Source organism: Melospiza georgiana, chromosome 3 (assembly GCF_028018845.1).
Source record: "Melospiza georgiana isolate bMelGeo1 chromosome 3, bMelGeo1.pri, whole genome shotgun sequence".
Taxonomy (NCBI): Eukaryota; Metazoa; Chordata; class Aves; order Passeriformes; family Passerellidae; genus Melospiza; species Melospiza georgiana.
Genome location: NC_080432.1, coordinates 607145 through 634846, shown reverse-complemented (window position 1 = coordinate 634846; position 27702 = coordinate 607145). Strand labels below are relative to the sequence as shown.

At 45.2% G+C, this 27702-nt stretch overlaps 1 protein-coding gene across 4 annotated transcripts in view; it reads left to right on the top strand.

Moving 5' to 3' along the window:
- DTNB (dystrobrevin beta) overlaps window positions 1-27702 on the top strand; it is a 134886-nt gene that overhangs the window by 47927 nt on the left and 59257 nt on the right. For 3 of the 4 annotated variants that reach the window (XM_058020289.1, XM_058020287.1, XM_058020288.1), the window contains exons 11-16: window positions 6445-6522; window positions 8650-8745; window positions 12360-12447; window positions 14810-14895; window positions 18282-18395; window positions 24624-24720. In XM_058020289.1, the coding sequence (XP_057876272.1) occupies window positions 6445-6522; window positions 8650-8745; window positions 12360-12447; window positions 14810-14895; window positions 18282-18395; window positions 24624-24720 (559 nt within the window). The remainder of the gene's footprint in view (window positions 1-6444; window positions 6523-8649; window positions 8746-12359; window positions 12448-14809; window positions 14896-18281; window positions 18396-24623; window positions 24721-27702) is intronic. The other variant, XM_058020290.1, reaches the window with a different exon arrangement.

The window sequence follows — 27702 nt, the reverse complement described above, 5'->3', positions numbered from 1 at the left end:
TCCCAGGATTTTCCCACGTTCCCATATTCCTATATTATTCCCGCATTCCCATTTCATTTTCCTGCAGGTTTCCCCCAGGATTTGCCCAGGATGAGGTGATGATCCCCAGCTGACCCCCGCAGTTTTTATCCCATTTTTAGGGAGCTGCTGCAGCCTGAGCCCTGCCAGCCCTTGCTGCTCTCCCTGCACCAGTCTGGCTGCTGCCTTTAACCCATCCCTGGATTTTTCTTTTCCATTCCTGGTTTTTCCTCGCCAATCCCTCATTTTTTCCTTACAAATTCCTGATTTTTCCTTACCAATCCCTGATTTTTCCTTACCAATCCCTGATTTTTCCTTGCCAATCTCTGATTTTCCCTTAGCAATGCCTGATTTTTCCTTGCCAATCACAGATTTTTCCTTACCCATCCCTGATTTTCCATTCCAATCCCTGATTTTTCCTTGCCCATCCCTGATTTTTCCTTACCAATCCCTGATTTTTCCTTACCAATCCCTGATTTTTCCTTGCCAATCTCTGATTTTCCCTTAGCAATGCCTGATTTTTCCTTGCCAATCACAGATTTTTCCTTACCCATCCCTGATTTTCCATTCCAATCCCTGATTTTTCCTTGCCCATCCCTGATTTTTCCTTACCAGTCCCTGATTTTTCCTTATCCATCCCTGATTTTCCTTCCCAATCTCTGATTTTTCTTTACCAATCCTTGATTTTTTTCCTTACCCATCCCTGATTTTTTCCTTACTCATCCCTGATTTTTCCTTACCCATCCCTAATTTTTCCTTAGCAATCCCTGATTTTTCCTTGCCAATCCCTGATTTTTCCTTCCCATCCCAGATTTTTCCTTCCAATATCTGATTTTTCCTTACCCATCCCTGATTTTTCCTTACCCATCCCTGATTTTTCCTTACCAAACTATGGGAGGGATTTAATTAATTTAATCCCTCCTTTAATTAATTTAATTCCTCCCGTGTCCAACTGTGAATATTCACATTCCTCCTCGCCCTGGGGTGGTGGCTGGAGCAGAAGCTCTGCAGGGCCTTTGTCACCTGCTCCCAAAATCACCTTTTCCTCCCCAGCCTCGTCCCATTTGCACAATTAATTAATTATTTAACTCATTAATTAGCACAGCCTGGGAAATGAGGTTACCCCAATTTCCAGGGGTTTGTTCCTGGCTCAGAAGGGAAACTGAGGCAGTCCCAGCAGCACAGAGCTGCTCTGGGCTGGATTTTGTTTAAAAATCTCTTTTTATTGAGATATATTCTATTCTATTCTATTCTATTCTATTCTATTCTATTCTATTCTATTCTATTCTATATATATATTACAGATAGATAATGTATCCATATATAATATAAATGTAATAATTCATAATATAATATAATATAATATAATATAATATAATATAATATAATATAATATAATATAATATAATATAATATAATATAATATAATATAATATAATATAATATAATATAATATCAATATGAATTAATTACAAATAAATATATTTATTTACACATATATTATAAAAATATAAAAAATATATATAAAAAATATATTTTATAAATAAATTTTTATAAATATTTTTATTTAAAATATAAAAAATATTTTATATTAAATATTTATAAAAATAGATAATATAATATAATATAGTATAATAATAATGAATTATAAATATATTTATTTACATATATATTATAAAATATATATTAAAATATATAAAAATATATTTTTGTATATAAATAATTTTTATTTAAAATATAAAAATATTTCATATAAAGTATTTATAAAAATAAATAATATAACATAATATAATATATAATATAATATAATATAATTATAATGAAGTATAAATAAATATATTTATTTACATATATATTATATATATAAAATATATATAAATATATATTTAATTTTTTATATTTTTAATATAAAAAATTTTATATAAAATATTTATAATAATATATACCCTATATATTTTATATATTATTCTATTAATATTATATTATTATATTATAATATATTACATATTATTATATATGTTATTATATGATACTATAAGAAATTATGTACTAAACTACACAAAAGAAAGAAAGGAGACATCAGAAGGCTAGAACAAGAATGAGAATAAAAACCTGAGACAGATTCAGCGAGTCCAACACAGCTGGCTGTGATTGGCCATTAATTAAAAACAATTCACATGCTGGGTAAACAATTCTCCAAATCACATCCCAAAGCAGCAAAACAGGGAGAAGCTGGAGCTTCTAAGAGAAAAATCCTGGAAATATACATATTCCTCCAAAAATAGCTATTCTGGAAATGTACATTCATTTCACTGACCATTCCCTTCACTGACCATTCCCTTCACTGACCATTCCCCTCACTGACCATTCCCCTCACTGACCATTCCCTGCTGACCATTCCCTGCTGACCATTCCCCTCACTGACCATTCCCTGCTGACCATTCCCTGCTGACCATTCCCTGCTGACCATTCCCCTCACTGACCATTCCCCTCACTGACCATTCCCTTCACTGACCATTCCCCTCACTGACCATTCCCTGCTGACCATTCCCCTCACTGACCATTCCCCTCACTGACCATTCCCTGCTGACCATTCCCTGCTGACCATTCCCCTCACTGACCATTCCCTGCTGACCATTCCCTGCTGACCATTCCCTGCTGACCATTCCCTGCTGACCATTCCCCTCACTGACCATTCCCCTCACTGACCATACTCTGCTGACCATTCCCTGCTGACCATTCCCTGCTGACCATTCCCCTCACTGACCATTCCCCTCACTGACCATTCCCTGCTGACCATTCCCTGCTGACCATTCCCCTCACTGACCATTCCCTGCTGACCATTCCCTGCTGACCATTCCCCTCACTGACCATTCCCTGCTGACCATTCCTCTCACTGACCATTCCTCTCACTGACCATTCCCTGCTGACCATTCCCTGCTGACCATTCCCCTCACTGACCATTCCCTGCTGACCATTCCCCTCACTGACCATTCCCCTCACTGACCATTCCCTGCTGACCATTCCCAGCTGACCATTCCCCTCACTGACCATTCCCTGCTGACCATTCCTCTCACTGACCATTCCCCTCACTGACCATTCCCCTCACTGACCATTCCCTGCTGACCATTCCCTGCTGACCATTCCCCTCACTGACCATTCCCTGCTGACCATTCCCCTCACTGACCATTCCCCTCACTGACCATTCCCCTCACTGACCATTCCCTGCTGACCATTCCCTTCACTGACCATTCCCCTCACTGACCATTCCCGTCACTGACCATTCCCCTCACTGACCATTCCCATCACTGACCATTCCCCTCACTGACCATTCCCTGCTGACCATTCCCTGCTGACCATTCCTCTCACTGACCATTCCCTGCTGACCATTCCCTTCACTGACCATTCCCTGCTGACCATTCCCCTCACTGACCATTCCCCTCACTGACCATTCCCTGCTGACCATTCCCTTCACTGACCATTCCCCTCACTGACCATTCCCGTCACTGACCATTCCCCTCACTGACCATTCCCCTCACTGACCATTCCCCTCACTGACCATTCCCTGCTGACCATTCCCTGCTGACCATTCCCCTCACTGACCATTCCCCTCACTGACCATTCCCTGCTGACCATTCCCCTCACTGACCATTCCCTGCTGACCATTCCCTGCTGACCATTCCCCTCACTGACCATTCCCTGCTGACCATTCCCTGCTGACCATTCCCCTCACTGACCATTCCCTGCTGACCATTCCTCTCACTGACCATTCCTCTCACTGACCATTCCCTGCTGACCATTCCCTGCTGACCATTCCCCTCACTGACCATTCCCTGCTGACCATTCCCCTCACTGACCATTCCCCTCACTGACCATTCCCTGCTGACCATTCCCAGCTGACCATTCCCCTCACTGACCATTCCCTGCTGACCATTCCTCTCACTGACCATTCCCTGCTGACCATTCCCTGCTGACCATTCCCCTCACTGACCATTCCCCTCACTGACCATTCCCTGCTGACCATTCCCAGCTGACCATTCCCCTCACTGACCATTCCCTGCTGACCATTCCTCTCACTGACCATTCCCCTCACTGACCATTCCCCTCACTGACCATTCCCTGCTGACCATTCCCTGCTGACCATTCCCCTCACTGACCATTCCCTGCTGACCATTCCCTGCTGACCATTCCCCTCACTGACCATTCCCTGCTGACCATTCCTCTCACTGACCATTCCTCTCACTGACCATTCCCTGCTGACCATTCCCTGCTGACCATTCCCCTCACTGACCATTCCCTGCTGACCATTCCCCTCACTGACCATTCCCCTCACTGACCATTCCCTGCTGACCATTCCCAGCTGACCATTCCCCTCACTGACCATTCCCTGCTGACCATTCCTCTCACTGACCATTCCCTGCTGACCATTCCCTGCTGACCATTCCCCTCACTGACCATTCCCCTCACTGACCATTCCCTGCTGACCATTCCCAGCTGACCATTCCCCTCACTGACCATTCCCTGCTGACCATTCCTCTCACTGACCATTCCCCTCACTGACCATTCCCCTCACTGACCATTCCCTGCTGACCATTCCCTGCTGACCATTCCCCTCACTGACCATTCCCTGCTGACCATTCCCCTCACTGACCATTCCCCTCACTGACCATTCCCCTCACTGACCATTCCCTGCTGACCATTCCCTTCACTGACCATTCCCCTCACTGACCATTCCCGTCACTGACCATTCCCCTCACTGACCATTCCCATCACTGACCATTCCCCTCACTGACCATTCCCTGCTGACCATTCCCTGCTGACCATTCCTCTCACTGACCATTCCCTGCTGACCATTCCCTTCACTGACCATTCCCTGCTGACCATTCCCCTCACTGACCATTCCCCTCACTGACCATTCCCTGCTGACCATTCCCTTCACTGACCATTCCCCTCACTGACCATTCCCGTCACTGACCATTCCCCTCACTGACCATTCCCCTCACTGACCATTCCCTGCTGACCATTCCCTGCTGACCATTCCCCTCACTGACCATTCCCCTCACTGACCATTCCCTGCTGACCATTCCCCTCACTGACCATTCCCCTCACTGACCATTCCCTTCACTGACTCTTCTTCTACCTCAATAGTTTGGATTCCTGGTGAGGTTATCAAACCACAAAAATACCTCCTTGGTAGCTGAATCCTGAATATTTTTCATTGAACTATTTATTTCGACAGTAAAAAACCTGATTTAAGTATTTTAGGTGTTTCCTGTTGGTTTTCCTGCCCTCTGTCAGGATCCCTGTCTATTTCCGTTTGTATTTTCTCCTCTCTAACAGGATCCCCATCTGTTTCCATTTGTATTTTCTCCTCTCTCACAGTCTCCCTGTCTGTTTGTGGTTGTTTCCTTATTGGTTTTTCCCCTCTCTAACAGGATCCCTGGCACTCCTGGGTTGTTTTACTGCTCTCTGACAGGATCCCTGTCCATGTTGGGTTGTTTCCTTTTGTATTTCCTGCCCTCTAACAATATCCCTGTATATCCTGGGTTGTTTCCTTGTTGGTTTTCCTGCCCACTAACAGCATCCCTGGCAGTGCTGGGCTGTACATGATGGTTTTTCTCCTCTCTAACAGGATCCCTGTCTGTTTTGGGTTGTTCCCATTTGTATTTTCTGCCTCTGACCATGTCCCTGTCTGGTTTTGGGTTATTTCCTTGTCTATTTTCTCTCTCTCACAGGGTCCCTGTCTGTTTTTGGCAGGTCCCATTTGTATTTTCTGTCTCTCACAGTGTCCCTGTCAGTTTTGGGTTATTTTCTGGTTGTTTCTCTGCTCTCTGACCCGATCCCTGTGTGTTTTTGGGTTATTTTCTGGTTGTTTCTCGCTCTCTGACCCGATCCCTGTGTGTTTTTGGGTTATTTTCTGGTTGTTTCTCTGCTCTCTGACCCGATCCCTGTGTGTTTTGGGTTATTTTCTGGTTGTTTCTCTGCTCTCTGACCCGATCCCTGTGTGGTTTTGGGTTATTTTCTGGTTGTTTCTCTGCTCTCTGACCCGATCCCTGTGTGTTTTGGGTTATTTTCTGGTTGTTTTCTGTCTCTCACGGTGTCCCTGTCTGTTTTGGGTTGTTCCCATTTGTATTTTCTGTCTCTCACCATGTCCCTGTGTGTTTTGGGTTATTTTCTGGTTGTTTCTCTGTTCTCTGACCCAATTCCTGTGTGTTTTGGGTTATTTTCTGATTGTTTCTCACTCTCTGACCCCATCCCTGTGTGTTTTGGGTTATTTTCTGGTTGTTTCTCTGCTCTCTGACCCGATCCCTGTGTGTTTTGGGTTATTTTCTGGTTGTTTCTCTGCTCTCTGACCCGATCCCTGTGTGGTTTTGGGTTATTTTCTGGTTGTATTTCTGTCTCTCACGGTGTCCCCGTGTGTTGCAGCCCTCCCAGGCCCGTGGCTAACATGAACGAGGCCCTGGTCACCCACGTGTCCTCGGGAGCTCCCACGCCAACCAAAAGGTACCGGGGGGCTCACCTGGCCTCGCTCCTGGCCAGGGGGTGCCAGGGCTGCCAGCTGGGCATGGGAGGGGTGCCAGGGGTGCCAGGTGTGCCAGCTCTCCGGCAGGATGCCCTGCAGGAGCTGCCCTCTCCAAGAGCTCCTGAGCAGGTTTTGCCTTCCCCAGCTGGAATTGTGTGCCAGGTGCCCCCCTGTCCCTGTGGCACCTCCCAGGTGTGCCAGCTCAGCTCCTGGGGCTGGGAATGGTGCTGGGGATGAGCTCTGGCAGGGCAGGAAAGCCCTGAGTGGGGACTGGCAGAGCTGGGTAATAAATAAATAAAAATAAATATTAACAACGTAAAAATAATATAAAAATAATATAATATAAAAATAATATAATATAAAAATAATATAATATAAAAATAATATAATATAAAAATAATATAATATAATATAATATAATATAATATAATATAATATAATATAATATAATATTAATATAATATAATATAATTATAATATAATATAATATAATATAATATAATATAATATAATATAATATAATATAATATAATATAATATAACATAATATAATGTATCCCTGCCGAGCAGTGAGGTGCAAGCTGTGCTTTGCAGAGCTGGGGAATAAATAAATATAAATAAATAAAAAAAATTATATAAATAAATCTTATGAATAAATAAATAAATAAATATTCCTGCTGAGCAGCATGGTGCAGGCCGTGTTTGGCAGAGCTGAGTAATGAATAAATATAAATATATATAAAATAAATACAAGAGTATAAATAAATTATAGAACAATAGTACTATTCTATAAAGTAGAAATAATTTAATTCTATAATATTATAAATAAATTATAGAAAAATAGTATTATTCTATAATTATAATAAATACATTATAGAATAAATAAATATTATATTATATATAAATAATTAAATGTTCCTGCTGAACAGCAAGGTGCAGGCTGGGCTTGTCAGAGCTGGGTCATAAATAAATCAAGATTAATATATAAATAAATATAATATTGTAAATAATTGATGGAATAATATTACTCTATAATTGTAAATAATTAAATTCTGTAATACTATAAATAGATGATAGAATAATAATATTGTTCTATAATTATAATAAATATGTTATAGAATAAAAATATTATATTATATTATATTATATTATATTATATTATATTATATTATATTAGTTAAATATTCCTGCCAAGCAGCGAGGTGCAGGCTGTGCTTGACAGAGCTGGGTAGTAAATAAATATTTAAAAAAAAAAAATATATATATATATGTATATATATATGTATATATATATATATAATATATTCTATATGTTGTATAATATATAATATATTATATATATTGTATAATATATAATATATAATATATAATATATAATATATAATATATAATATATAATATATAATATATAATATATAATATATTCTGGAATTCTGGGGTTCTGGAGCTCTGGAATTCTGGAATTCATGGTTAGGGTTCTGGAGTTCTGGGGTTCTGGAGCTCTGGAATTCTGGGATTCTGGAGCTCTGGAATTCTGGAGTTCATGGTTAGGGTTCTGGAGTTCTGGGGTTCTGGAGCTCTGGAATTCTAGGGTTCTGGGATTCTTGGGTTCTGGGATGATGGGGTTCTGGGATTCTGGAGTTCTGTGGTTCTGGAATTCTGGGGTTATGGGATTCTGGCGTTCTGGGGTTCAGGAATTCTGTGGTTCTGGGGTGCCCTGGCTCCCTGCCTGGGCCATTTCCAGGCCCCCTCTGTAATCCCTCCCAGCCCATCCAGTGCCAGCTGTGCCCAATGCCCACCTTGTGCCCAGCCCAGGGCACTCAGTGCCACATCCTGGTGCTACCTGCAGGGATGGGCACTGCCAACCTCCCTGGGCAGCCCCAAGGCCTGAGCACCCTTTCCATGCAGAAATTCCTCCTCATGTCCAAAAGGAAGAGGCAGAGAAGCAGAGAGGGTGGCATTGTGCCAGTACCTGGCTGTCCCCAGTGTCCCCTCCCATTGTCTGGGCAGCAGCAGTGCCCTCACAGATCCCATCCCCACATTTCACAAGTTTTCCCGAACTTACGGAATTTCTGTTGTTGTTTTTCTGCTCTCCCCGCCCCTGCCAGGTGCCAGCCCAGCAGCAGCAGCAGCAGCCCCGAGCCGTGCCGGGAGGAGCACGCCCTGATTGCCACCTTTGTGAGGCACCTGAGGAGCGGGGCACGGTCAGTGCCAGCCCGGGGACACACAGGGGACACTGGGGACACACAGGCTGTCCCTGATTGCCACCTTTGTGAGGCACCTGTGGCACGGGGCACGGTCAGTGCCAGCCCGGGGACATTGGGGACACTGGGCACACACAGGGTGTCCCTGATTGCCACCTTTGTGAGCCCGGGGACACATTGGGGACACACACGGGGGTGGCCCTGGGTCCCTGCCGGACCAGGCACTGAGATCCCCTCTCACAAATTCTGATTGATCCCAAATGGGTTCGTTCCTTCGCCTCTCGCTGTGATCCTGCTGGAATCTCACGCCAAATTTCCCCTGCTGGGATCTCATCTTTTCCCCCAAATTTTCCCCTGCGGGAATCTCATAATTTTCCCCAAATTTTTCCCCTGCGGGAATCTCAGATTTCCCCCCCCAGTTTCCCCCTGTTGGAATCTCATCTTTCCCCCTGCTGGAATTTCATCTTTTCCCCCAAATTTTCCCCTGCGGGAATCTCATAATTTTCCCCAAATTTTTCCCCTGCTGGAATCTCATCTTTTCCCCTAAATTTCCCCCTGCTGGGATCTCCTCTTTCCCCAAACTTCCCCCTGCTGCAATCTCATCTTTGTCCCCCTGTTGGAATCTCATCTTTTTCCCCAAATTTCCCTCTACTGGAATCTCAGATTTCCCTCTGGTGGAATCCCATCTTTCCCCAAATTTCCCCCTGCTGGAATCTCAACTTTCCCAAATTTTCCCCTGTTGGAATCTCAGCTTTTCCCCCAGATTTCCTCCTCCTGGAATCTCAGATTTTTCCCCGGATTTCTCCCTATTGGAATCTCATCTTTCCCTGCTGAAATCTCATCTTTTCCCTCAAATTTCCCCCCTGCTGGAATCTCATCTTTTTCCCCAAATCTCCCTCTGCTGGAATCTCATCTCACATAAAATTTCTCCCTGCTGGAATATCAACTTTCTCCCTGCTGGAATATCAGATTTCCCCCTGCTGGAATCTCATCTTCTTCCCCAGATTTCCCTCTGCTGGAATCTCATCTTTGTCCCCCAGATTTCCCCTGTTGGAATCTCATCTTCCCTCTGCTGAAATCGCATATTTTTCCCCAATTTTCCCCCTGTTGGAATCTTATCTTTCCCCTGCTGCAATCTCATCTTTTTCTCCAAATTCCCCCCTGCTGGAATCTCAACTTTTTCCCCAAATTTCTTCTTGCTGGAATCTCATCTTGCCTCAGAATTCCCCTGTTGGAATCTCATCTTTTCCCCCAAATTTCCCTCTGCTGGAATATCTTTTTTTTCCCCCTGCTGGAATCTCATCTTTGTCCCCCTGCTGGAATCTCATATTTTTCCCCAAATTTCCCCCTACTGGAATCTCAGATTTCCCCCTGTTGGAATCTCATCTTTTTCCCCAAAATTCCCCCTGCTGGAATCTTATTTCACCCCAAATTTCCCCTGCTGGAATCTCATCTTCCTCCTGCTGGAATCTCAGATTTTTCCCCAAATTTCCCCCCTCTGTAATCTCATCTTTCCCCTGCTGGAATCTCATTTTTTTTTCCCCCAAATTCCCCCCTGCTGGAATCTCAACTTTTTCCCCAGATTTCCCCTGATGGAATCTCATCTTTCCCCCAAATTTCCCCCTGCTGGAACCTCATCTTTTTCCCCATTTCCTCTTGTTGGAATCTCATCTTTCCCCTGCTGGAATCCCCTCTTTTTCCCCAAATTTTCCCCTGCTGGAATCTCAGAAATCCCCCTGATGGAATCTCGTCTTCACCCCTGCTGGAATCTCTTTATTTCCCCCTCCTGGAATTTAATCTTTTCCCCCAAATTTCCTCCTGCTGGAATCTCATCTTTCCCCATGTTGGAATCTCATATTTTACCCCAAATTTCCCCCTGCTGGAATCTCATCTTTTCCCCCAGATTTCCCCCTGCTGGAATCTCATCTCACCCCCAAATTTTCCTTGAGTGTCCCCTGAGGGTCCCCATTCCCTGGGTGTCCCCCAGCTGTCCCCTGCCCCTGGGTGTCCCCTGAGTGTCCCCATTCCCTGGCTGTCCCCTGAATGTCCCCTGTCCCTCAGTGTCCCTTCTCCCTGAGTGTCCCCATTCCCTGAGTGTCCCCTGTCCTGCCCAGGCTGTGTGTGGCTCCTGTCCCCTCTGGGCTGGCACAGGGACCCATCCTGGCACACCTTTCCCCTCCCTTCTGCTGTGCCAGTCCCACCCCCTTCCCTTCCCTTCCCTTCCCTTCCCTTCCCTTCCCTTCCCTTCCCTTCCCTTCCCTTCCCTTCCCTTCCCTTCCCTTCCCTTCCCTTCCCTTCCCTTCCCTTCCCTTCCCTTCCCTTCCCTTCCCTTCCCTTCCCTTCCCTTCCCTTCCCTTCCCTTCCCTTCCCTTCCCTTCCCTTCCCTTCCCTTCCCTTCCCTTCCCTTCCCTTCCCTTCCCTTCCCTTCCCTTCCCTTCCCTTCCCTTCCCTTCCCTTCCCTTCCCTTCCCTTCCCTTCCCTTCCCTTCCCTTCCCTTCCCTGGCATCTCCTGCTGCCCTGGCACTGTTGCCTGTCCCCAGGGTGCCCTCAGTGTCACTGTCACCAGCCCAGGTGTGCCCAGGTGTGTGACCTGTCCTGGTCTCTCCTTTCCATCAGGGCTGAGCTGGAGCCCCTGGCAAAGGGCAAGGTGGCACAGATCTGGGCCAGATGACCCAGAATGGTGTTTTTAGCTCAGGGCATTGTGTGTGAGCCCTCTCCCTCCTCTGCTGCTGGGGAACCCTGTGGATTCTCTCCCTGCGTCCTCCTCCCACCCAGCTCTGGTTCCCTGGGCTGGCTCTGGGGGCTTTGGGAGTGTCCTGGAACCCTGCGCTGGCTCTGGGCTTGCTTTTGAGGTTCCCTGGGCTCGCTCTGGGTTGGTTTGCAGTTCTCTGGGCTGGCTCTGGTCAGGTTTGGCAGTGCCCTGGGCTGGCTCTGGGTTGGTTTTGAGGTTCCCTGGGCTGGCTCTGGTCAGGTTCTACAGTGCCCTGGCTCCCTCTGGGTTGGTTTGGCAGTGCCCTGGGCAGCCCTGGGCTCACTCTGGTCAGGTTTCACAGTGCCCTGGGCTCACCCTGTGCTGCTTTGCAGTGCCTTGGGGTAGCTCTGGTCAGGTTTGGGAGTGTCCTGGAACCCTGGGCTGGCTCTGGGTTTGGTTTTGGAGTGTCCTGGCAGCCCTGGGCTTACCCTGTGCTGTTTTGCAGTGCTCTGGGCTGGCTCTGGTCAGGGTTTGCAGTTCCCTGGGCTCACTCTGGGTTGTTCTGCAGTGCTCTGGGCTGGCTCTGGGCTGGTTTTGAGGTGTCCTGGGCTCACTCTGGGTAGGTTTTACAGTGCCCTGGACAGCCCTGGATTGGTTCTGGTCAGGTTTCACAGTTCCCTGGGCTGGCTCTGGTCAGGTTTGGTAGTGCTCTGGCCTCTGATCAGGTTTTACAGTGCCCTGGGCTGGCCCTGGGTTGGTTTTGAGGTTTGCTGGGCTGGCTCTGGTCAGGCTTGGCAGTGCCCTGTCTCACTGTGATTGTTTTGCAGTGCCCTGGGCTGGCTCTGGGTTGGTTTGGCAGTGCCCTGGGCTGGTCCTGATCAGGTTTCACAGTTCCCTGCTCTCACCCTGTGCTGGTTTGCAGTGCCCTGGACAGCCCAGGCCGGCTGGACGAGGAGCACCGGCTGATCGCCCGCTACGCCGCGCGCTTGGCTGCTGAGGCTGGCAATGCTGTGAGTGCCATGGGGACACTGGGGACACTGGGGGGACACCGGGGGGACACTGAGGGACACTGCTGGCAATGCTGTGAGTGCCGTGGGGACACTGGGGGACACTGGGGGACACTGGGGGGACACTGGGGGACACTGGGGGACACTGCTGGCAATGCTGTGAGTGCCATGGGGACACTGGGGACACTGGGAGGACACCGGGGGACACTGGGGGGACACTGGGGAACACTGCTGGCAATGCTGTGAGTGCCATGGGGACACTGGGGGACACTGCTGGCAATGCTGTGAGTGCCCTTCCTGCCACTGAGGGGACACTGGGGGACACTGCTGGCAATGCTATGAGTGCCATGGGGACACTGGGGGGACACTGCTGGCAATGCTGTGAGTGCCATGCGGACACTGGGGGCACTGGGGGGACACTGCTGGCAATGCTGTGAGTGCCCTGTCCTGCCATGGGGACACTGGGGGCACACTGGGGGACACTGCTGGCAATGCTGTGAGTTCCATGGGGACACTGGGGACACTGAGGGGACACTGCTGGCAATGCTGTGAGTGCCATGGGGACACTGGGGACACTGGGGGACACTGCTGGCAATGCTGTGAGTGCCCTGTCCTGCCATGGGGACACTGAGGAGACACTGGGGGACACTGCTGGCAATGCTGTGAGTGCCCTGTCCTACCATGGGGACACTGGGGGACACTGCTGGCAATGCTGTGAGTGCCCTTCCTGCCATGGGGACACTGGGGGGACACTCAAGGTTTGAGCAGAGTTTTTGAGCAAAGCAAGGGCTGGTTCTGTGCCCAGGAGGAGCCACTGAGGCCCTGGGGCTGGGCTTTGTGTCCTGAAGGGCTTCAAAAAACAGAGGAAAATGGAATTGGTTCTGTGCAGGGTGGGCAGGGAGCTCAGCCCTGGAAGCCTGTGACACCCTGGGGGGACCCAGGGCTGGGAGCTGTGGCTGCAAACCAGGGAGGGACTGGTGGCACTGGTGTGATTTATGTGATTTCTGTGTTTTCTATGATTTGTGTGATTGTATGATTGTGTGATTTCTGTCATTTCTGTGTTTTCTGTTACTTGTGTGATTGGTGTGATTGTGTATTTTCTGTGTTTTCTGTGATTTACATTATTTCTGTGATTGTGTGACTTCTGTGATTGGTGTGATTTGTGTGATATCTGTGTTTTCTGTGGCTTCTGTGTCTGTGTTTTCTGTGATTGATATGATTTCTGTGATTTTGTGTTTTCTGTGTTTTCTGTGACTTCTGTGATTGTGTAATTTCTGTGATTTCTGTGATTGTGGTTTTTCTGTGATTTCTGTGATTGATATTATTTCTGTGATTGTGTGATTGTATCATTTGTGTGATTTCTATGTTGTGTGTTTTCGATTATTTGTGTCATTTATATAATTTCTGTATTTTATGTGTTTTCTATGGTTTGTATGATTTGTGTCATTTCTGTGTTTTCTGTGACTTGTGTGATTGTGTATTTTCTGTGATTTCTGTGATTGGTGTGATTTCTGTGATTGTGTGATTCTGTGATTTCTGTGTTTTCTGTGATTGTGGGATTTGTGTATTTTCTGTGATTCGTGTATTTTCACTGATTTCTGTGTTTTGTGTGATTGGTGTGATTTCTCTGATTTATATGATTTATATGATTATGTTTTCTGTGATTTCTGTGTTTTGTGTGATTGTGTGATTTCTATTATTTCTGTTATTTCTGTGCTTGTGATTGGCGTGATTCTGTGATTTCTGTGATTTGAATGGTGTGATTTGTGTGATTTGTGTGATTTCTCTGATTTATATGATTATGTGTTTTCTGTGATTTCTGTGATTTCTCTAATTTCTGTGATTGTGTGATTTGTGTATTTTCTGTGATTTCTGTGTTTTCTACTTTCCTTGATTTGTGTGATTTCTGTAATTTCCGTGTTTTCTGTGATTGTGTGATTTGTGTATTTTCTCTGATTTCTGTGTTTTGTGTGATTGGTGTGGTTTCTCTGATTTCTGTGATTGCGTGATTTCTGTGATTTCTCTGTAATTTCTGTGATTTCTGTGTTTTCTGCTACTCTGTGATTTCTGTGACTGTATTCTCTGTGATTCTGCGATTTCTGTGACCGTATGATTTCTGTGATTGTGTGATTTCTGTGACTGTATTTTCTGTGATTTCTGTGATTATTCTCAGTGATTTCCGTGATTGTGTGTTTTCTGTATTTTCTGTGACTTCCGTGACTGTGTGATTTCTGTGATTGCGTGATTTCTGTATTTTCTGTGATTTGCGCGGCCGCATTCCCCGTGATTTCTGTATTTTCTGTGATTTCTGTGCCTGCATTCCCGGTGTTTTTCTGCCCTTTCTGACCCCCTGCTCTCTCTGCAGCCCCGTCCCCCTGCAGACCTGCCCTTCAGCTTTGATGCCAACAAGCAGCAGAGGCAGCTGATAGCAGAGCTGGAGAACAAGAACAGGTACAGAGCCCTGCTGCCCTCCCGTCCCCACTGCATCCCCAGGGCTGTGCTGGCCTGCACCTGCCCCATCCACTCGTTAATTACTCATTAACATCCGTTAATTACCCACGGGGAGGGGCTGCCCTGCCCTGTTCCCCAGGGAGGGGCTTTGATCATCTTTAATCTTCTTAAAATCATCTTCTCCAGCCACTGGCACATCCAGCAAAACTCAGAGCTGGGATCTTTTCACATTCTGTGCTGCTTTGGTGTGTGGGTCTGGGTTTCATATCAGGGATGCTGAGCTCTGGGCACAGAGCAGGGACACAAAACAATTCCTGCTCCAGCTGGGCACCAAGGACAAATGACCCAAATCTCAGCCCAGGAGCACAAACAGGAGAGAGAAAAACAAGGATGGGACTGCAGGGGCTAAAGCTGGAATGGGACAATGAACTGCAAGGTGCAAATGGAGCAGAACTGATCCCAGTGACAGACCCCGTGCCTGGTTCTGCATTTTGGGGTCATTTTGGTTCATCTTGGGTTCATTTTGGGGCCATTTTGGTTCATCTTGGGTTCATTTTGGGACCATTTTGGTTCCCCTTGGGTTCATTTTGGGGCCAGTTTGGTTCATCTTGGGTTCGTTTTGGGACCATTTTGGTTCATCTTGGGCTCATTTTGGGACCATTTTGGTTCATCTTGGGACCATTTTGGTTCATCTTGGGTTCATTTTGGGGCCATTTTGGTTCATCTTGGGTTCATTTTGGGACCGTTTTGGTTCCTCCTGGGTTCATTTTGGGACCATTTTGGTTCATCTTGGGTTCATTTTGGGACCATTTTGGTTCATCTTGGGCTCATTTTGGGACCATTTTGGTTCATCTTGGGACCATTTTGGTTCACCTTGGGTGCAGCCCTGGCTGGGCTCTTGTGCTGCCCCAGGTGGATCCATGCAGGAGATGCTTTGAATAAATCCCTGTTTGATTCTTTAGCTCTGCCCAGCCTCTGCTCCAGCTCAGCCTGCACAAGGCATCACCCAGAGCAGCTGGGGCTGCCCCTGGATCCCTGGCAGTGCCCAGGGCCAGGCTGGACACTGGGGTTGGCACAGTGGGAGGTGTCAGGGGTGGCACTGAGTGGGCTCTGAGGTCCCTTCCAAAGCCACCCAGAGGATTTTTGTTGCTGCAGAGGGTCAGCTGTGGAGCCCCCCAGGCTCTCCCTGTGCCCAGCCCTGTGCCCAGGCACCCTCAGCAGAGGGAAAAGGCTGCTCCAGGGCCCTTTGGAGCAGGAGCAGTTCCTGGAGAGCAGGAGCAGCTCAGCCCTGCTGTGATGGTGTTCACGGGGGTCCCAGGATGAGGGAAGAGACGAGGATCTGACTCCATGTTCCAGAAGGCTGATTTATTATTTTGTGATATATATTATATTAAAACTATACTAAAAGAATAGAAGAAAGAATTTCATCAGAAGGCTAGCTAAGAATAGAAAAAGGATCATAACAAATGCTTGTGACTGACTGAGACAGTCTGAGCCAGCTGACTGTGATTGGCCATTAATTAGAAACAACCCCACGAGGCCAATCCCAGATGCAGCTGTTGCATTCCACAGCAGCAGATAATCAATGTTTACATTTTGTTCCTGAGGCCTCTCAGCTTCTCAGGAGGAAAAATCCCAAGGAAAGGATTTTTCATAAAAGGTGTCTGTGACAGCCCTGGCGGTGCTGCAGCCTTGGTGCCCCGGCAGGATGAGGTTGGAATGGTTCCTGGAGATGCCCTGGCAGCAGAGCAGCTCTGCAGTGGCAGCAAGGAGAGCTGGAGGTGACTCTGTGCTCTTGGAAGGGCTCCATCCCTGCTGCAGGGAGCCCTGGGCTGTCCTGGCCCCGTCCCTCTGCAGGGTTTGGGGGCTGTGCCCACGGGCTGCCCACATCCCTGTCCTGGCTGTGCCCACATCTCTGTCCTGGCTATGCCCACATCCCTGTCCTGGCTGTGCCCACATCTCTGTCCTGGCTATGCCCACATCTCTGTCCTGGCTGTGCCCACATCCCTGTCCTGGCTGTGCCCACATCCCTGTCCTGGCTGTGCCCACATCCCTGTCCTGGCTGTGCCCACATCTCTGTCCTGGCTATGCCCACATCTCTGTCCTGGCTGTGCCCACATCTCTGTTCTGGTTCTGTGCCCACATCCCTGTCCTGGCTGTGCCCACATCCCTGTCCATGCCAGACTGTGCCCACATCCCTGCGCTGGCTGTGCCCACATCCCTGTCCTGGCTATGCCCACGTCCCTGTCCTGCCTGTGCCCACATCCCTGTTCATGCCAGGCTGTGCCCACATCCCTGCGCTGGCTGTGCCCACATCCCTGTCCATGCCAGACTGTGCCCACATCCCTGTCCTGGCTGTGCCCACATCCTTGTCCATGCCAGGCTGTGCCCACATCCCTGTCCTGGCTATGCCCACGTCCCTGTCCTGCCTGTGCCCACATCCCTGTTCATGCCAGGCTGTGCCCACATCCCTGTCCATGCCAGGCTGTGCCCACGTCCCTGTCCTGCCTGTGCCCACATCCCTGTCCTGGCTGTGCCCACATCCTTATCCATGCCTGGCTGTGCCCATGTCCATGTTTAGGGCAAATCTGGGAGAAAATCCCCAAAATGGGGCCCCTCCAGTAAGCAAACCCACAGGGCCCCTCCCCACAACCAGTTTGGGAAGGATTCCTCGGAGAGCAGTGGAAAGAACCTGTTTGTTGAGCGGGCACAGTGCCCCCCAGCACACAAAATGAACAATATTAGATGACAACACTCTGAAAAGATGACAAATTCAGAAAGTCTCTCTGGGGGTGGTCGCTCTGCTCTCAGTCCCTCAGTGCTGGGGCAGCTGCTGCAGCCACAGGGTGCAAACTCTCGCTGTTCCCAGGTCCCAGTCCAGAGCAGGTTCGAGTAGGTCCAAAACAAGGGAAAGGAGAAACAGTCCAGAGAAAATTTGGGCTGCTTAGCTAAACGAACTAATGAGCAGAAGCTAAAAGCAAGAACAAAGCAGGAGCAAAGCAGAAGCAAGATGAGAGCAAAGCAAAGAGCCAAGCAAAAAGCAAAAGCGGCACCATGTACTGCCCCGTCCAAGTGTCCTACCAGCTGTGGGGAGGCTGATAAGAAACCAAAACAAAACTTCCACTCCTCAGAGCCAGTCTTGAATGCACAGAACACAATATCCAGCATAAACAGAACACACAGACAGGGATACAAGCATCATAACGTCACCCTAGGACAAATATTCACGTTAATATTTGTGAAATGACAATGATAAACAGGAGAATTGATACAGCATAACTTTCTGTCATCACGCATGTAGTATTAATTTTAATATTTGCTAAAAGCCAGTGATAAAGAGGTGTTTTCCCAGCACTGACCCTGTCCTTTCCCCCCCGTGTGTGCAGGGAGATCCTGCAGGAGATCCAGCGGCTGCGGCTGGAGCACGAGCAGGCGTCGCAGCCCACGCCCGAGAAGGCGCAGCAGAACCCCACGCTGCTGGCAGAGCTGCGCCTGCTGCGGTAATGCGCCGGGGTGCTGGGGTAATGGGGTACACTGGGGTACACTGGGGTAATGGGGTACACTGGGGTACACTGGGGTACACTGGGGTACACTGGGGTGCTGGGGTACACTGGGGTGTACTGGGGTACACTGGGGTGCTGGGGTGCTGGGGTAATGGGGTACTGGGGTGCTGGAGTACACTGGGGTACACTGGGGTACACTGGGGTGCTGGGGTACACTGGGGTGCTGGGGTACACTGGGGTACACTGGGGTACTGGGGTACATTGCGGTACACTGGGGTGCTGGGGTACACTGGGACACTGGGGTACTAGGGTAATGGGGTACACTGGGGTACACTGGGGTACTGGGGTACACTGGGGTACTGGGGTACTGGGGTGCTGGGATAGTGGGGTGCTGGGATACTGGGGTATCGGGATAGCAGGGTACTGGGGTGCCGGGACAGCGGGGTACTGGGGGGTACTGGGGGACTGGCATACTGGGGTACTGGGGTGCTGGGGTACTGGGGGTACTGGGATAGTGGGGTACTGGGGCACTGGGATACTGGGGTACTGGGATTGTGGGATACTGGGGTAGGGGGGCACTGGGGTACTGGGATACTGGGGTACTGAGATAGTGAGGTACTTGGGTACAGGGATACTGGGGTACTCTGGTACTGGGGTACTGGGATAGCGGGGTACTGGGGTACTGGGATAGGGGGCTACATGGGTATAAGGGGGTACTGGGATAGTGGGATACACTGGGGTACTGGGATACACTGGGGTACTGGGATAGGGTGGTACTGGTGTATAGGAGGGTACTGGGATAGTGGGATACTGGGGTACTGGGATACGCTGGGGTACTGGGATAGCGGGTTACTGGGATACTGGGGTACTGGGGTACTGAGATAGCAGGATACTGGGGTACTGGGGTACCAGGATGGGCTACTGGGATGGGCTACCAGGATAGCGGGGTACTGGGATACTGAGGTACTAGGATAGCGGGGTACTGGGATAGCAGGATAGCAGGATAGCAGGGTACAGGGATACTGGGATACTGGGATACTGGGATACTGGGATAGCGGGATACAGGGATACAGGGGTGGGCTATGGGGATACTGGGATGGGCTACTGGGATAGCAGGATGGGCGAGTGGGATACTGGGATGGCGGGACACTAGGGTACTGGGATAGCAGGGTACAGGGATACTGGGGTACTGGGATAGCAGGATACAGGGATACTGGGGCGGGCTACTGGGGTACCAGGATGGCATAGCAGGGTACTGGGATGGGCAACTGGGGTACCAGAATGGGCTACTGCGATAGTGGGATAGCGGGATACTGGGATAGCGGGATAGTGGGGTACTGGGATAACAGGATAGCGGGATAGTGGGGTACTGGGATAGTGAAATAGCAGGATACAAGGATACTGGAGTGGGCTACTGGGACACCAGGCTGGGCCACCAGGCTGGGCCACCAGGATATCGGGCTGTGCTACTGGATTGTGGGGCTGGGCCACTGGGCTGGGCTACAGGGACACTGGGCTGGGCTATTGGGGTACTGGGCTGCTGGGCTGGGCCATCTCACACTCGGGGCCGAGGCAGCCCCTTGAGCCCCTCAGGGGTCAATAAAGACTTCCCTGCCTTGGTGGGACAGCTCAGGGAGGAGTTTGAGTTTGGGCACCAGGGACCCGTGGGACTGGGCATGGTGTGGGTGATTGTCTGTGAAACAGCTTTACTGCCCTGGGAAACACCTTTAGTGCTGAGAAACACCTTTACTGCCCTGGGAAACACCTCTACCCCTCTGAGAAAACACCTTCACTGCCCTGGGAAACACCTCTACCCCTCTGAGAAAACACCTTTACTGCCCTGACAAAACACCTTTACTCCTGTGTTTACTCCTCTGTGAAAACACCTTTACACACCCAAGAAAACACCTTTACTCCTTTGAGAAAACAGCTTTATTCCCTTGAGAAAACACCTTTACACCCCTGAGAAAACACCTTTACTCCTCTGAGAAAACAACTTTATTGCCTTGAGAAAACACCTTTACTCCTCTGAGAAGCACCTTTATTTCCTTGAGAAAACATCTTTACACCCCTGAGAAAACACCTTTACTCCTGTGTTTACTCCTCTGTGAAAACACCTTTAAGCGCCCAAGAAAACACCTTTACTCCTTTGAGAAAACAACTTTATTCCCTTGAGAAAACACCTTTACACCCCTGAGAAAACACCTTTACTCCTCTGAGAAAACACCTTTACTCCCTTGTGCAAACACCTTTACTGCCCTGTGCAAAGTAGGCATTTTACCACAATTATACTTGTCTTTATAACAAAGTGACTTTAACATGACACATACAAAATTTATTGTAATAATTTATTTTAAGTTTTAATGATAATTTATTTAAAATTAATTTTAATTTGTGAAAAGCCAATATAGCCAATATTATAATGTATAACAATAGTAATTATTATTATTAGATAATTATATTAGTTATTTCCCTAAGCTTAATTAACAACAGAAAAAAAACCCATATCTTTATGACAAAGTTACTTTAACATTACACATATAAAATTTATTTTAATAATTTATTTAAAATTTAATAATAATTTTTTAAAATTTATTTTAATATTTGCAAAAAGCCAGTATTATAATATATATTGGTCATAATTATTATTTTTGTTATTATTATTAGATACTTATCTTAGTTATTTCCCCAAGCTTAATTACCAACAGCAATAAAAAACCAGATCTTTATAACAGTTACTTTAAAATTACACATATAAAATTTATTTTAATAAATTATTTTAAATCTATTTTAATATTTGCAAAAAGCCAGTATTAAAATGTATAATAATTATAATAATTATTTATTATAATTACTGATTATTATAATTAATTAGAATAATGTATGTATAATGTAAGCCAATATTATAATGTACAATAATTATTATAATGTATTATTATAATGCATTATTACAATTATAATTAATTATAATAATGTATATAGAATGTAGGACAATATTATAATGTATAATAATTGTGATAATGCATTATAATTATTTATTATTAAGATAATTATAATAATGTATGTATAATGTAAGCCAATATTATAATGTATAATCATTATAATGTATTATTATAAATTTTTATGAATATAGTTTATTATAATAATGTATATATAATGTAAGCCAATATTTTGATGTATAATAATTATTATAATGCATTATAATTATTTATTATTATTTATTATTATTATTATGTATATATAATGTAAGCCAATATTATAATGTATAATTATTATTATAGTGCATTATAATTATTTATTATTATTTTTATTATTATAATGTATATATAATGTGAGCCAATATTATAATGTACAATAACAATAATTATTATTATTAGCTACTTAGATGAGATAACATTCCACAAACACATGAAAAAACCACCTAGTACAAACATACCAACCATCAGCACTCAGTGCCTGAAGGCAGCGTGGGCCAGAGCCAAAATGAAAGTAATAATTTAAAAAAAACCTAAATCCACAACCAAAGAATGCGCACACCCTAAAAACAGAGCCAAAGGGAAACCACACTAAACAGGTCTTAAAGATGCAAAGTAGTTAAAGGAAAAAATTGTGTTTGCTGTACATAAGAGTCTGTGGATAATAATAATAGTAATAAAAGTAATAGTAGTAATAGTAATAATAGTAATAGTAATAATAATGAATATGGAAATATTCCAGTTTTCTGTCCTTTAACAAACATCTCCTGTTCAAATTCCCACAGTGTGCCAGTGCCAGAGAAACACCCAGCGTGGTTAATATTTGTTATATTAAATATAGAAATGTATATTTATATTTACATTATATAATTATATTATATGGTTCTATTTATATATTTATACAGAAATATTTATATTTATATATGGAATATAGAAATATTTCAGAGGTTTTTGTCCTTTAAAGAACATCTCCTGTTCAGATTCCCAGGGTGGGTTGTCCATAGTGTGCCAGTGCCAGCACCCAGGGTGTTTAATATTTGTTATATTAAATATATAAATAACGATAATGATAGTGATAACAATATCTCTAACATTATTACTATTACTCTTATTATTTTGAATATATAACTATTCCAGAGTTTTCTGTCCTTTAAAGAACAGCTCCTGTTAAAATTCCCAGTGTGGATTGTCCACAGTGTGCCAGTGCCACAGAAACACCCAGGGTGGTTAAAATTTGTTATATTAAATATAGAAATGATGATGATGATGATGATGATGATGATGATGATGATGATGATGATGATGAAGAAAAGTAGTAGTAGTAGTAGCAGTAATAACAATAATGATATTCCTGAGTTCTTTAAAGAACTCTTTTTGTGGATTGCCCACAGTGTGCCAGTGCCAGCCTCAGGGTGGTTAAAATTTGTTATATTAAACCTATAAATTAATAATAATAGTAATAGTAATAGCAATAGCAATAGTAATAATAATAATGGAATATATAAATATTCCAGAATTTTCTGTTCTTTAAAGAACTCTTTTTGTGGATTACCCCCAGTGTGCCAGTGCCAGCTCCAGGAGGGGACATTCTGCCCTGGCTGGCACATCCTGGTGTCCCCACACTGGCACGTCCTGTGACACAAAGCCCAGCCTGGCTAAGCCTGGCTTTGAGCTGCTCTTTATTCGTCACCACTTTCCTGTTTTAGACCAGCCCAGGCTGAGCCCCAGCTATGGAATAGCTGCAGAGATTTGTGCAGCAGGGAGGGAAGGGAAGGTCACTGCTGTCACCTCCTGCTGTCACCTGGCTGTGCTGCAGGGGACGGGGCCTGGCTGCTGTGGCTCTGCAGAGAGATCTGGGTCCCCCTCTCTCCTTGGGAAAAACACCAATCAGTCGTTTTTGAAATTTAAAAAGTAATAATTAATTAATTAATTCAAAAAATTAATTTTATATTTATTTTAAATCAATTTAAAATTTTATTTTAAATTTTATTTTAAATTAATTTTTGTCTAATGGTATATTTATTTTAAATTAATTTTAAATGTTATTTAAAATTAATTTTAATTTAATTTTATATGTATTTTAACTTAACTTTAATTTTAAATTAATATGAAAATAGTTTTAAATTTCTTTTAAATTATTTTTAAATTGTATTTTAAATTAATTTGAAAATAATTGTAAATTAATTTTAAATTAATTTTACATTTTATTTTAAATAATTTTAATGTAATTTCATTAATTTTAAAAATAATTTTAAAATCATTTAAATCTAACTTAATTTTTAATTATTTACTATTTAATTTAATATTAATAAATAATTCCTAGCTAATTTTTATTTACTATTTAATAATTTAATATTAATAATTAATTACTATTTAATAGTAATAAAGTGGTTATAAAAATATCAATATAATTAGAGTAATAATAATTTGAACAGTTAGGATTTAGGACAATATGAGACAATAAAAACAGAGAGTTACGGATGTCTGGGTACCTTTTCTGAGCAAAATAAGCCCGAAAAAGGCCCCACGTTAACAGAGGATTAACCCTTAAAAACAATAACCTGTTGCACATTCATACAGCTCATCCATGATGCATAAATTCCATTCAAACACAGGATTCTGTCTGGGCAGTGTCAGCTCCTTCCTCTTAATCCTAACTGCATCTTCAGGGCTGAGCAAGGCAGGAAGAAATTAATTTCTTCTGATAAGGGAGCAATAAATTCTCTTTCTCTGAAAGATTCAGGTGTCCTGTGGCTGCTATCTCAGTGACAGTATCTCATTCCTCTCTTTAAAAAAAAGTATCTTACATAGCATAGTTTCTATTTTAACATTATGTTATAACCTAAAACTGTATTTAACACACTACTAAAAAAATGAATACAGCATAACCTTCTAATGTAACACATGTAATATTCATTTTAATGTTTGTGAAAAACCAATCATAAAATGTGCATTTTTTCACATTTCCTGCAGCTTTTCCTGCCCTCCCATTTCCCTCTCTCTGCTCCCCAAAGCTCCTCCTGCTCTGTCTGGGCTCTGCAGGATGCTCAGAGACAGAAAAATGTGGATATGTCTCCATATAAAAGTGGATTTTTCTCTGCTGCTGCCATGGCTGGGGGCAGAAGGGAATTGTCACCTCCAGTGCTGGAATTCAGGGTGACTTTCACAGAGGAGAATTCCCTGCCTGGCAGCTCTGACACAGCCTGAGTTTGTCTCTCCTCTCTCTCTCTCCCCCACGTCCCTGGCACAGGCAGAGGAAGGATGAGCTGGAGCAGAGGATGTCAGCCCTGCAGGAGAGCAGGAGAGAGCTGATGGTGCAGCTGGAGGGGCTGATGAAGCTGCTCAAAGTAAGGAACCAAAAGCACAACTAACTTCCTTCCTTCCTTCCTTCCTTCCGCCACTTCCTTCCGCCACTTCCTTCCGCCACTTCCTTCCTTCCTTCCTTCCGCCACTTCCTTCCTTCCTTCCTTCCGCCACTTCCTTCCTTCCTTCCGCCACTTCCTTCCTTCCGCCACTTCCTTCCTTCCTTCCGCCACTTCCTTCCGCCACTTCCTTCCGCCACTTCCTTCCTTCCTTCCGCCACTTCCTTCCGCCACTTCCGCCACTTCCTTCCGCCACTTCCTTCCTTCCTTCCTTCCTTCCGCCACTTCCTTCCGCCACTTCCTTCCGCCACTTCCTTCCGCCACTTCCGCCACTTCCTTCCGCCACTTCCTTCCTTCCTTCCTTCCGCCACTTCCTTCCGCCACTTCCTTCCGCCACTTCCTTCCGCCACTTCCTTCCGCCACTTCCGCCACTTCCGCCACTTCCGCCACTTCCTTCCGCCACTTCCTTCCTCCCTCCCTCCCTCCCTCCCTCCCTCCTTTGCTGCCACCCCCTAAAAACCCTCTCTGCGTTTGCCAAAAGCCATTTCCATGCCAGCTCTGTGTGGGGTGCAGGGGCTGAAGGTTCCTCCAGGTTTTTGTGGGTAAAACCTGCAGAACCGCAGATCTGGAGGGGTTTGAAGGGGTTTGCGTTGGTTCCTGGGCTCTCCACTGTGGTTTGTGTGGGTAAAACATGCAGAACCTGAGATCTGGGGTTGTTTGAAGGGGTTGAGGTTGGTACCTGGGCTCAGCACTCCCCACTGTGGTTTTTGTGGGTAAAACCTGCAGAACCCCAGATCTGGGGGGGTTTGAAGGGGTTGGGGTTGGGACCTGTGGTTCAGCGCTCCCCACTGTGGTTTTTGTGGGTAAAACCTGCAGAACCCCAGATCTGGGGGGGTTTGGAGGATTTTGGGTTGGTACCTGGGCTCAGCACTCCCCACTGGCACTGGGAAATAAATGGGGAGCAGGGCAGGGGGTGAGTGAGGGTCCCAGTTGTGGCTTTGTCTGGGTCTGGGTTGAAGGCAGGAATTCCAGCCCTGTCCCCATCCTGGGCAGGAATTCCAGCCCCTTCCCTCCATCCTGGGCAGGAATTCCAGCCCCTGTCCCCTTCCTGTCCCACACCTGAGCACAACACCCTTGCCAAGTTTGGAATTCTGCTTTTTCCTGAAGCCAGTTCCCAATATCCCACTCAAATCCCCTTTTTCCCCTTCTGGAGCCCTGCAGATGAAATCTCTTCCAGAAGAACATCTGTTCCTCTGGAGCTGGGGGAATCCAAAACTCAGAATTCCCTGCCAATGCAGCTTTGCCTGAGCATCAGAAATTCGTGCCTGGTTTTCAGCGTGAGCTGGGTTTGCCCCCTTTGTTCTCCTCCCTCAAACCCAGCTACAAATTCAGCTGCAGCAGAACTGCAGGGAATGGGCAAAATGTCACCCAGAACATCACCCAGAACATCCCTGTCCCCTGAGCTGTGCCCATCAGAACCTCCTGAGCCCAGCTCTGCTCCCTCTGCCTGTAAAAACCCCTTAAACGGGGATTTGAAATGCCTTCAGCAGGCACAGCTGGGCCCTCACAGCCCCTGCTCCGCTCTGCTGGGGATGGGCTCTGTGCCCTGCCCAGACTTTTAATAGAAATTATTTTTATATTTTTATATTTTGGGAAAGCAGGCTGGAGGTGGACTTCCTGCTTATTTTTATTTTTATTTTATTTTTATTTTTAATTTTAATTTTTATTTTTACTTTTATTTTTATTTTTAGGAAAAGCAAGCTGGAGGTCGAGTTCCTGCTCATATTTATATTTATATTTATATTTATATTTATATTTATATTTATATTTATATTTATATTTATATTTATATTTATATTTATATTTATATTTATATTTATATTTATATTTATATTTATATTTATATTGCCCCAGGCAGCTCCTGGCTCTATTATTTTTTAATTATTTTAAGGGATCTTAATATTTTATTTTATTTCATTTCATTTTAATTTATTAATTTATTATTTTATTTATTTTACTTTATTTTATTTTATTTATTTAATAATTTCTTATTTTTATTTATTTTTATTTTAATTATTTTAAAATTATTTTAAAATAATTTTCAATATTTTAAGGCATTTTATTATTTTATTTTATTTCAATTTAATTTATTATTTTATTTTAATTAACTTTTTTCTTTTAATTATTTTAAAGTTATTTTTAACTTCTAAAATTATTTTAAGGGATTTAAATTATTTTATTTTAATGTATTGATTTAGTAATTTATTTTAATTTAATTTTTATTTTAATTATTTAAAATTATTTTAAGTATTTTAAGGGAATTATTTTAAGCTGCAAGTCCCCCAGCGTGTTGAGCTAACAATACCATTTCTCCCAAGTACTTTTAGCACCTTTTTCTCATGGTTGGTGTCAGGATCCCAGCCCGGCCCTGCTGCCCCAGGCTCTGCTCTGTTCCTGATGCTGCTCTTTATTTCCAGCTCTCCTTCTCAGTGCTTTTAGCCCTGCCAGACACGATTTTCCCCCGCCAGGTTTTTGCTTCTCTCCTCACTTGGAGCTCCTCAGAGCTGTTCATGTATAATTTACATCAGCTGTTAAGCTTTTATGGGGATTTTTTTTTCCATTTTCTTATGCAGTGTTTTTTACATTTTTAATGCCGCCTTCATTTCGCCGTTTAGGGCTGGATTCAGCCCTGCTTGCCTCAGAGTTTGGGGCCTCAAATTCCTCCCTGAAGGGAAGGAAAGCGAGGAAAGATCCTGGAGGTCAAGGGGCTGAGCTCTGGGACAGGGACAGGAGCCAGGGAAGGGCTGGAACAGGGAATTTGGGGTGGATTTTGGGAAAGGTTCATCCCCAGAGGGTGCTGGCACTGCCCAGGCTCCCCGGGGAATGAACACATCCCCAAACCCTGCAGAGCTCCAGGAGGGCTTGCACAGCCCAGCCAGGGATGGCCAGGGTGGGATTTGGGGATTT